Below are 12,224 nucleotides of genomic sequence, written 5' to 3' on the forward strand. Positions count from 1 at the left end.
CACTCAACAATGATACTGTGGCTGATGAGACTGTTTCCCCATGATGGGATCAGAAGTTCTTCAACCAGTTAAAGGTCAAGAGTGGAAACTGAGTAGCAAAAGGGAGATGGACTGTATTGGTTATTCTCAGTTTGCTTCCCCCCACCCACATCTTGATCCATACCATGCCCTTCACCTTGTGTGCCCTAGAACACTGACCTCTATGGATTCCATTACCAGTGTTCCTTTGCCCTTTGGCTTCTAGATCAGTTTGGTCAAAGGAAGACAGCCATGGAGTATTGGAAAGTGTGAAGAGACAGAGGTTAGAGTATTTATTCCCCCTCTCCAACCTTTGCTTGGCCACAGTGTTGGCAGAGGCTGTATTTTATGGTTATATCAGCAGTTCTTCTGTGGCTCCAAACTTTTTCCAGTTTCTGGAAGCAACATTCACCATTCTTGCCTCTTCAGTTCGGATTGACAGTGATTTCCCACTATTGTTCCCTGGTGCTTCTCCAGACCTTTTGCTCTCCCTAGCCTTGTCTCTCTCTCTCTCTCTTTTTATTTAAATTCAATTAGCCAACATATGTAGCATTCAGTAATTCATCAGTTGTGTATAACACCCAGTGCTCATCACATCATGTGCCCTCCTTAATGCCCATCACCCAATTACCCCATCCCCCCAGCCACCTCCCCTCCAGCAACCCTCAGTTTGTTTCCTATAGTTAAGAGTCTCTCATGGTTTTTCTCCCTCTCTGATGACTTCCCATTCAGTTCTCCCTTCCTTCCCCTATGATCCTCTGTGCTGTTTTTTCTATTCCATATATGAGTGAAACCATATGATAATTGTCTTTCTCGTATTGACTTACTTCACTTAGCATAATACCCTCCAGTTCCATCCATGTCGATGTAAATGGTAAGTATTCATCCTTTCTGATGGCTGCATAATATTCCATTGTATATATAGACCACATCTTCTTTATCCATTCTTCTGTCGATGGACATCTTGGCTCTTTCCATAGTTTGGCTATTGTGGACATTGCTGCTAGGAACATTGGGGTGCAGATGCCCCTTTGGATCACTACATTTGTATCTTTCGGGTAAATATCTAGTAGTGCAATTGTTGGATTGTAGGGTAGCTCTATTTTTAACTTCTTGAGGAACCTCCATACTGTTTTCCAGAGTGGCTGTACCAGCTTGCATTCCCACCAACAGTGTAAAAGGGTTCCCCTTTCTCCACATCCTTGCCAACATTTGTTATTTCCTGTCTTGTTAATTTAACCACTCTGGTCCATATCTCTTTGAGTAATACTTTCATCAAACCCTTTCATTCATCAATGATAAGCCTTTGTGCTTATCATTTCTTTCCTGCTAGTACATGAACTGATACACTATGGAAAGAAGGACAAAGTGGGAGGCATCAGGTGAGGACAGCCATTGGCATTGGGATGCAGTTACAAGTGGTAGGAGACACGCAACTTGGAAAGTAGAACACAGAATATAGAGAATATGGGCAGATAACCAGTTAGTATTCTAGATAAGCAATTGGCATTACAGAGTAATAGCAAGGAGTAGTGGTATGAATTGATGGGCATGTGGAGTAAGGGAGTGAAGAATCTAAGAGAAGGTAGTCTTTGGGAGAATCTGGTGACCAGGTAGACAGAATGAGAGAATCAGGGTTTCCAGACATCGAGACTTCAGGTGCCAGAGTTCTTGTCTCTGTCTGGGGCTTGGCAAGTACATGGAAAAGCTTCAGTCTAGATGATTCAGTCCCTAAACAGATTATCAAACACTGGCTAATTTACTCCATATGTCTGTTTATTTGTTCATCTGTTCATAAAATATTTATTGAGCTCCTTCTGTATTGTAGGCTCTGAGATGGACACCAAGACTGTAAAGGTGAATAAGATACATTATCTGACTTCATGGGGCTCACAATCTACCAGAAGGTAAAGACATGCATGAATGTTCTTGCAGTACACAGTGACTAGATATCTGTATACATATTCTGCAGTATTGCAAATGAAATACACATGAAACTTAACTCTTCTTCTTCTAAAAACTCATCCCCTCCTCTACCACTCCATTTCATAAATAGCACTACTGTGACCTTGTACCAGGGAAACAAGATGTGATTCTTTTTAACGAAGGCACTGGTTTATCCATTGTTCCAATGGCAATTGATCATTCCTCTTTTTTAAAAATCTATTTTGTATATTGTTATCAGAACATTTTTCTTATTTGTGATTCTGCTGCACAGCCAAGGGCAAGAATCACTGTATTAGATATAAATTCATCCTAAACTGAGATCGTAGTTGGTCTTTAGGGAATGGAGTGAGCTGTATCTTGTGAGGGGGTGTGTGTGTGTGTGTGTGTGTGTGTGTGTGTCTGGGAAGGGGAAGAGTCAAGTATTTCTTGCTAAGTGGATATATGGTCTTGGAACTAGGTGGTACTGGTGAAGATGTCAAAAATACAGTGTGGCTGGCTGGTCAACTATGATTCTCAGTATGATGTTCTTTGCTAGGGACCCCAACATTTAACCTCCCTCATTGTTGTCAGCACTTTTTGTTCTTAGGGACTGACTCATGCAAATTGAACTCAAAAGAGATTGAAAGCCAAAATGTCTGTTTATTATTAATTTGCAATTAGAAGTACATGTCACTGCTTGACAGTGCATTCTCTCCTGCTCAGGGAAGTCTGTGTTACAATGCAGTCTGGATGCAACCTTCTCTGCAGAGGTAGATGTAACATAAAGTAAAAAAGCCTTCAGCTTTGGCGCCTCCCGTACTTGAGCCCTGTGAGTGCTGGGAACGGCTGGGAGCTGTAGTGTGTTCTACATAGAGAGGGGAAGTCAGAATTGCAACCAGGAAGACTTTCTATAGACACATTTTTGGAAACTTGCTTAAAGAGATTTCAGAAGAATGGGACTTGAATTTGCAAGCCTCTGATAATTCATTGTGAATTCTTGTCTTTGTATACATAATTATTTACTTTTGTATTTCATTTTGAATTCACAATTTTGCCTTTTATATTAAAAAGGTCCCCCAGGGGTGGCCTGGCCAGCTCAGCGTGTAGAGCATGTGACTCTTGATCTCAGGGTTGTGAGTTCAAGCCCCATGTTGGGTGTAGAGCTTACTTAAAAAAAAAAGAGAGAGAAAGAAAAGAAAAGAAATAAAGAAAGAAAAAGAAGGTCCTTCAGATAGTATTTCCTCAAAGTCTGGATCTACCCCTGTGTCTCTAGTGTAGGGATATAGACACTCTCCTGGCTTGGGTACAGGGTACTCTTTCATTGCACAAGACCCTGTTTACCTTTTTTTAGATTCCATGCATCTCATTACTCTTCTGTTACCATATCATTCCTTTAGGCAGAAAACAAGCAATTAAGTTACAGTTCGTTTATATTATTGTATCTCATAGAGATCTTCATGAGAAGACAACAGGGTCTCCTGAAGAAGAGCTGGGAAATTTCTTAGTCTTTCAGCAATTCATTTAGAAACAATTTCTAAATTTGGCCACTTCCCTCCTTTTTGCTGTTGTTCATCTGTTTCATTTGAGGGTCATACTTTTCTGACTTTTTTTCTCACATTCTGGGGGTTATTGTGCCCAGTGTACCATGTATAATAATAATAATGATGCTGTTTTCAAGATAGTATTCACCATTTCTGTGATAAGCTTTTTTTCAGCCTACATAATGAGGGAGCATAAGTTACAGACAACTTGTCAAGAATGAAATGATAAAAACAAGTTTGTTTCCACCACTTTTCTTTTCACAATTTTTTTGTAAGTGAGATACTCTTGCTATATGGGTCTGTAGAAATTGTAGGTATAAGGCTGCTTCTCCAAAATCCCTAGGCAAAGGTCTTTTAAAAATAGGATCAAAGAGCTGCAGTGTACCTGTATTTCAAATTGATTTTAGAGCTCACAGTGAGGCTCTAAGTCAGCTTCAGTTTTTCTAGACATTTAGAGCAAATAATCTTTCAAAGATCAATCTAACAAAGTGATCTTGACTTTACATTCCTGCTTGTGAGGTTATTGTACATTTTAACTTTTTTTGTTCATTGTATGATTTTTTTTTTAATAATGGAATTCCCGTCCATTTTTTTAAAAAAATTTTATTATGTTATGTTAATTACCATACATTACATCATTAGTTTTTTTAAATTTTTTATTGTTATGTTAATCACCATATATTATATCATTAGTTTTTGGTGTAGTGTTCCATGATTCATTGTTTGCGTATAACACCCAGTGCTCGATTCAATATGTGCCCTCTTTAATACCCATCACCAGGCTAACCCATCCTCCCACCCCCTCCCCTCTAGAACCCTCAGTTTGTTTCTCAGAGTCCATCGTCTCTCATGGATCGTCTCCCCCTCCAGTTTCTCCCCCTTCATTTTACCCTTCCTACTATCTTCTTCTCTTTTTTAACATATAATATATTATTTGTTTCAGAGGCACAGGTCTGTGATTCAACAGTCTTACACAATTCACAGTGCTCGCCATAGCACATACCCTCCCCAGTGTCTATCACCCAGCCACCCCATCTCTCCCAACCCCCACCACTCCAGCAACACTCAGTTTCTTTCCTGAGAATAAGAATTCCTCATATCAATTGTGCAAGACTGTTGAATCTCAGATCTGTACCTCTGAAACAAAGAATGCAATATATGTTAAGAAAAAAAAAAAAAAAGAAGAAGAAGATAGCAGGAGGGGAAGAATGAGGGGGGGAAATCAGAGGGGTAGACAAACCATGAGAGACGATGGACTCTGAAAAACAAACTGAGGGTTCTAGAGGGGAGGGGGGTGGGAGGATGGGTTAGCCTGGTGATGGGTATTAAAGAGGGCACGTTCTGCATGGAGCACTGGGTGTTATGCCCAAACAATGAATCATGGAACACTACATCAAAAACTAATGATGTAATGTATGGTGATTAACATAACAATAAAAAATTAAAAAAAAAAGAATTCCTCATATCAGTGAGATCATATGATACATGTCTTTCTCTGATTGACTTATTTCGCTTAGCATAATACCCTCCAGTTCCATCCACGTCGTTGCGAATGGCAAGATTTCATTCCTTTTGATGGCTGCATAATATTCCATTGTATATATACAACACATCTTCTTTATCCATTCATCTGTCGATGGACATCTTGGCTCTTTCCATAGTTTGGCTATTGTGGACATTGCTGCTATAAACATCGGGGTGCACATACCCCTTCGGATCACTACATTTGTATCTTTGGGGTAAATACCCAGTAGTGCAATTGCTGGGTCATACTGTTTTCCATACTGTTTTCCAGAGTGGCTGCACCAGCTTGCATTCCCACCAACAGTGTAGGAGGGTTCTCCTTTCTCCACATCCCCACCAACATCTGTTGTTTCCTGACTTGTTAATTTTAACCATTCTGAATGGTATGAGATGGTATCTCATTGAGGTTTTGATTTGGATTTCCCCGATGCCGAGCGATGTTGAGCACTTTTTCATGTGTCTCTTGGCCATTTGGATGTCTTCTTTGGAAAAATGTCTGTTCATGTCTTCTGCCCATTTCTTGATTGGATTCTTTGTTCTTTGGGTGTTGAGTTTGATAAGTTCTTTATAGATTTTGGATACTAGCCCTTTGTCTGATATGTCATTTGCAAATATCTTCTCCCATTCTGTCGGTTATCTTTTGGTTTTGTTGACTGTTTCTTTTGCTGTGCAAAAGCTTTTTATCTTGATGAAGTCCCAATAGTTCATTTTTGCCCTTGCTTCCCTTGCCTTTGGCGATGTTTCTAGGAAGAGGTTGCTGCGGCTGAGGTCAAAGAGGTTGCTGCCTGTGTTCTCCCTTAGGATTTTTTTTTTTTTTTTGAGAGAGAGAATGACAGAGAGAGAGAGAAGGAGAAGGGTGAGGGTCAGAGGGAGAAGCAGACTCCCTGCCGAGCAGGGAGCCTGATGCAGGACTCGATCCCGGGACTCCAGGATCATGACCTGAGCCGAAGGCAGTCGCTTAACCAACTGAGCTACCCAGGCGCCCTCCTTTAGGATTTTGATGGACTCCTGTCTCACCTTTAGGTCTTTCAACCATTTTGAATCTATTTTTGTGTGTGGTGTAAGGAAATGGCCCAGTTTCATTCTTCTGCATGTGGCTGTCCAATTTTCCCAACATTGTCTTTGTTGTTGAAGAGACTGTCTTTTTTTCCATTGGACATTCTTTCCTGCTTTGTTGAAGATTAGTTGGCCATAGAGTTGAGGGTCCATTTCTGGGCTCTCTGTTCTGTTCCATTGATCTATGTGTCTGTTTTTGTGCCAGTACCATACTGTCTTGATGACTACAGCTTGTAATAGAGCTTGAAGTCCAGAATTGTGACGCCACCAGCTTTGCTTTTCTTTTTCAACATTCCTCTGGCAAAGAAACACATCAACAACAATACAATAATAGTAGGGGACTTTAACACCCCCCTCACTGAAATGGACAGATCATCTAAGCAAAAGATCAACAAGGAAATAAAGACTTTAAATGACACACTGGACCAAATGGACTTCACAGATATATTCAGAACATTCCATCCCAAAGCAACAGAATACACATTCTTCTCTAGTGCCCATGGAACATTCTCCAGAATAGATCACATCCTAGGTCACAAATCAGTTCTCAACTGGTACCAGAAGATTGGGATCATTCCCTGCATATATTCGGACGACAATGCTTTGAAACTAGAACTCAATCACAAGAGGAAAGTCAGAAAGAACTCAAATACATGGAGGCTAAAGAGCATCCTACTAAAGAATGAATGGGTCAACCAGGAAATTAAAGAAGAATTAAAAAAATTCATGGAAACAAATGAAAATGAAAACACAACTGTTCAAAATCTTTGAGATGCAGCAGAGGCAGTCCTAAGAGAAAAGCATATAGCAATATAAGACTTTCTCAAGAAACAAGAAAGGTCTCAAGTACACAACCTAACCCTCCACCTAAAGGAGCTGGAGAAAGAACAGCAAATAAAGCCTAAACCCAACAGGGGAAGAGAAATAATAAAGATCAGAGCAGAAATCAATGAAATAGAAACCAAAAGAACAGTAGAAGAGATCAACGAAACTAGGAGCTGGTTCTTTGAAAGAATTAACAAGATTGATAAACCCCTGGCCAGACCTATCAAAAAGAAAAGAGAAATGACCCAAATAAATAAAATCATGAATGAAAGAGGAGAGATCACAACCAACACCAAAGAAATACAGACAATTATAAGAACATATTATGAGCAACTCTATGCCAGCAAATTAGATAATCTGGAAGAAATGGGTGCATTCCTAGAGATGTATCAACTACCAAAACTGAACCAGGAAGAAATAGAAAACCTGAACAGACCTATAACCACTAAGGAAATTGAAGCAGTCATCAAAAATCTCCCAAAAAACAAGAGCCCAGGGCCAGATGGCTTCCCAGGGGAATTCTACCAAACATTTCAAGAAGAATTAATACCTATTCTTCTGAAACTGTTCCAAAAAATAGAAATGGAAGGAAAACTTCCAAACTTGTTTTATGAGGCCACCATTACCTTGATCCCCAAACCAGACAAAGATCCCATCAAAAAGAAGAATTACAGACCAATATCCTTGATGAACATGGATGCAAAAATTCTCACCAAAATACTAGCCAATAGGATCCAACAGTACATTAAAAGGATTATTCTCCACGACCAAGTGGGATTTATTCCTGGGCTGCAAGGTTGGTTCAACATCCGCAAATCAATCAATGTGATACAATACATTAATAAAAGAAAGAACAAGAACCATATGATCCTCTCAATAGATGCAGAAAAAGCATCTGACAAAGTATGGCATCTTTCTTGATCAAAACTCTTCAAAGTATAGGGATAGAGGGTACATACCTCAATATCATAAAAGCCATCTATGAAAAACACAGCGAATATCATTCTCAATGGGGAAAAACTGAGAGCTTTCTCCCTAAGGTCAGGAACACGGCAAGGATGTCCACTATCACCACTGCTATTCAACATAGTACTAGAAGTCCTAGCCACAGCAATCAGACAACAAAAAGAAATAAAAGGCATCCACATTGGCAAAGAAGAAGTCAAACTCTCACTCTTTGCAGATGATATGATCCTTTATGTGGAAAACCCAAAAGACTCCACCCCAAAACTGCTAGAACTCATACAGGAATTCAGTAAAGTCGCAGGATATAAAATCAATGCACAGAAATCAGTGGCATTCCTATACACCAACAAGACAGAAGAAAGAGAAATTAAGGAGTTGATCCCATTTACAATTGCACCCCAAACCATAAGATACTTAGGAATAAATCTTACCAAAGAGGCCAAGGATCTGTACTCAGAAAACTATAAAATACTCATGAAAGAAATTGAGGAAGACACAAAGAAATGGAAAAACGTTCCATGCTCATGGATTGGAAGAACAAATATTTTGAAGATGTCAATGCTACCTAGAGCAATCCACACATTCAGTGCAATCCCTAGCAAAATACCATCCACTTTTTTCAAAGAAATGGAACAAATAATCCTAAAATTTGTATGGAACCAGAAAAGACCCCGAATAGTCATTGTATGATTTTATTTTGTTTTGTGTCTTCAGATAGTGGTACATGAATGATCACCCAAACATTGGATGACAACCTGGCTCTTTGGTGATTTGCAAGTCTATTAGTTTCCTGCTGCTGTAACAAAGTGCCACAAACTGGGTGGGTTAGAACCACAGGCATTTATTGTTTTACAGTTCCGGAGACCAGAGTTTGATATCAAGGTGTCGGCACCATCATGCTCCCTCTGTAGCCTCTAGGGGGAGAAGGAGAGAATTCTTTCTTGCTTCTAGTTCCTGGTGCTTTTGGGGTTCCTTGGCTGTGGCAGCGTAACTCCAATCTTTCCTTCTGTCTTCACATGGCCTTCTTCCTTGTGCCTTTGTGTGTTCTTTTCTGTCTCATACAGTGGCATTTTCACCTGAATCCAGTATGATCATATCTTGATTCTTACCTTAATTTTATCTGCCAAGACTGTATTTCCAAACAAGGTCACATTCTGAGGTTCTGGGTGGACATGAATTTGGGGGAGACATTATTCAACTCAGTACAAAGGCCATGGAACTCCCTTAGGTGCTTAGGGACACAGTACCCTTCCTTTCAGGTGAGAAGGTATTTCAGTGTTGTGGCTCAGCGGGTAGCACAGCCATGCTTCCACAAGTCAAGCCATGGAGCTTTCACGGCCACCAGGAAGAGGCTGAGACTGAGAGAAGAGGCCAAGGATGTCAGCAGGCAAGGGCAGCCTGTGCCTAAGAAAGGGATTAAGGAGCAGAAGGTATTGCTAGCTATGAAAGGTTTCTTGAACTAATTTGCTTCCTTTTTTTTCTTTTTCTTTTTTTAGAGAGAGCGAGCCTATGTGTGAGCAAGTGGCAGGGCAGAGGGAGAGGGAGAGAGAGAACATTAAGCAGGCTCCAGGCTCAGCAGGGAGCCCAATGCGGGGCTCGATCTCACCACCCATGTCCTGAACGGAAACCAAGAGTTGGACGCTTAACTGACTAAGCCGTCCAGGCACCCCGAACTAGTTCCCTTCTTAAAATTAGACAGAGGAATTCTAAGATTTGGGTGTTTTCACAAAATCTTTGACTCTTTTTCCCTTTCTGAAAGGGCAGCTCATTCTTGTTTCCCTTGTACTGGACTTGCACACAGTGAATACATTTTGCTTTAATTCTCCTGTTATAGGCCTGGCCCCCTCCGCTCACTTCATTCTTTCTCCTTGTTTTTTCCACTCTCCCTCATTTTGTTCTTTTCATTTCCCTGTTTTATCCGTGGTTCAAATCTATTTTTCCCACGTTACAGCATGGATCCCTCAGGACTCAGTGTGTGTAGGGTGAACAATAGATTTCAAAAACAGAGTACAGAGTCTCTGACTCCTAGGAGTTTATACATTGGTGTGGTGTTTGTCTTGGCATATCTTTGGCATTGTGGGCATTTGGCTTCTTAGGGTAGGGGAAGTGTTTATTTAAACTATGTTTATAAAATAGCAAACAAACATTTGGAGTTCGCCTATGTATATTGGTCCAGACAGCACTCTGGCAATTTTGTGAATTCTTGTCTTTTGACTTTGTTTTGTTTTAGACGGTGGGGTCCTTCAGTAATAGTTAAGTGATAGTGACACAAAGGCCTGTGCCTGTCATGGGCAATGTCAACATTATACCATCCAACAGGAACTTCCTCCTTTGGTGTTCTTTTTCTGTTCTTTTCAAATTCTGTTATATTTTTCTGAGGAACTATACAAATGGCAATTATCATGAGAGTCAGTTCAATGTCAGGGATACTTTCTCCACCTGATTTTCTGCTTCCTGCTGTGACCTTGCCAATGCTGAGATTATTTCTCTTAGCTGCTACTTCTTATATTGCAAAAACCCCAAATTTTATGTGTTTTTTTTCCCCCTCATTCCTAGCTCTGTAGTGAGATGACAACAGTAAAAGATTGGTTTCATTCAGTACCTGACCCAGACTGGGACTAGAATGAGAAGGTCCTGACTCTCCTACCTCCTAAACCTGATCTGCTAGTTGTTTCTGGCTCAATTACACTTACAGATACGCCAGAAAAATTATACTTGTGTTTTATTTTTACTTTGATAACTTATCCCCTCCTTTCTCCAATCTTTTCTCAGTCCCTCAAGTCACATTCTCTCTTGAGACTTTCATTCAAACAAGACTGAGAGGAAAAGCACTGGGTTTTCTTCCTTGATTTGAATTTATTAGATCCATCATTAGTCAGGGAGATATACTCCAAAATTTGCATTCCTCAAATTTGCTTATATTATTATAACTTATAATTCTCAACCAATTTATAAAATACAATGATATGTAACTGAAAACGTGCAAGTCCTAGTAGACTTCGAATAACAGTTACTAAGCAGGTGATGATGGGCAGCAAACTCACCCATTGAGGTATACCTACACACACTTAACTCTCACGGGATGCCAAGACCCTTGAGGACTTTGTGAAACATTAGAAACCAGTAAAGGTTGACGCTGGAACTGCAAAGGAGCTTTGAAATTTTCTTGAATTTTATTTTCTTCAGGAATGCTTGTTAAGGACTGCTAATGGTAGAGGAGGTAAACTAGGAATTAGATTTCTCTGCTTTTTTATAAAAGGGTGAGTGGGGAACAGTCCCCCAGGACATCACTATCTCCATTCAGAAACTGTTTGCAGGAATTACGATTTATCTGTGGGTGGTTCCTGCTTTTGCCTTACCAGATCAGTTTAAATTGCTTGAAGATAGGTAGGTATGTTTCATTCCTAAGATAACTGGGGAGGCAACAATAGTAATTGTCATTTAGAAACTTTGCCTTCCTAAACTATTTTTTTTAATTTTGTACATTTGATTTTGCACTTTCTGTCTACAAGAAGCTTGTGTTTATAATAGAATAATTTATTACGGTGGGCAGATTATAGCTGATACAATAAAAATTGCTGTTCATGTAAGAATATAAGGTCTTGAGAAATAAGTAGAACAAACTTAGTAGCATGCTGGATTGCTTCTACCTCCTCCCTCCAAATGTCCATCTCTTTATGGCAAAATTAACTTAAGATTGAGAGTGGGGGGCGCCTGGGTGGCTCAGTCGTTGAGCGTCTGCCTTTGGCTCAGGTCATGATCCCAAGGTCCTGGGATCGAGTCCCACATCGGGCTCCCTGCTCTGTGGGAAGCCTGCTTCTCCCTCTCCCACTCCCTCTGCTTGTGTTCTGCTCTCGCTATGTCTCTCTGTGTCAAAAAAATAAATAAAATCTTTAAAAAAAAAAAAAGATTGAGAGTGGGTTCTGAACACACACAAAAAAATGGGGGGGGGAGGAGAAGATAAGACAGAATAAAATAGTGAGCACCAATAATAGCTCACATATATTGAGAACATGCTTCACTTAATCTTCTTGAGAACTCTATGATTTTTCCCATTGTCCTGACAAGGAAACGAAGAAACAAAATGGCTTGTTAGTGAGTGGAAAAGGAGGATTAAGTCTAGGTCCAGCTCACTGCAGTGTTCAGATGCCTAACTACTACCCTCAGGGTCTTTCAGGAAGGACAGAACCAAAGTGAGGAACAATTAGGGAAGAAAGAAAGCCAAAGAAGGTGGGAGAAAGGTAGCTTGAATGGCCCCAAATCAACTTTCTAATTTAGGAGTGTTAACCTAGCACCCCACATGGGCAGAAGGGGTCTTCCATATTGAGGGTGTCTGAGGGGTTGACTGTGGGAGCTGACTTGGGGTAT

At 40.2% G+C, this 12,224-nt stretch overlaps 1 protein-coding gene across 1 annotated transcript in view; it reads left to right on the plus strand.

Annotated features, from left to right (window-relative positions):
* The first annotated feature begins 1,867 nt into the window (after positions 1–1,867).
* The window catches only part of AASS (aminoadipate-semialdehyde synthase), a 78,155-nt gene continuing 67,798 nt past the window's right edge, over positions 1,868–12,224 (plus strand). The window contains exon 1 of the mRNA XM_045864334.3: positions 1,868–1,925. Within this exon, the coding sequence (XP_045720290.1) occupies positions 1,902–1,925 (24 nt within the window). The 5' untranslated portion in view covers positions 1,868–1,901. The remainder of the gene's footprint in view (positions 1,926–12,224) is intronic.

This window comes from Mirounga angustirostris, unplaced genomic scaffold (assembly GCF_029215605.1).
Source record: "Mirounga angustirostris isolate CCGP_5_RB_7025 unplaced genomic scaffold, mMirAng1.0.hap1 SCAF_12, whole genome shotgun sequence".
Classification (NCBI taxonomy): domain Eukaryota; kingdom Metazoa; phylum Chordata; class Mammalia; order Carnivora; family Phocidae; genus Mirounga; species Mirounga angustirostris.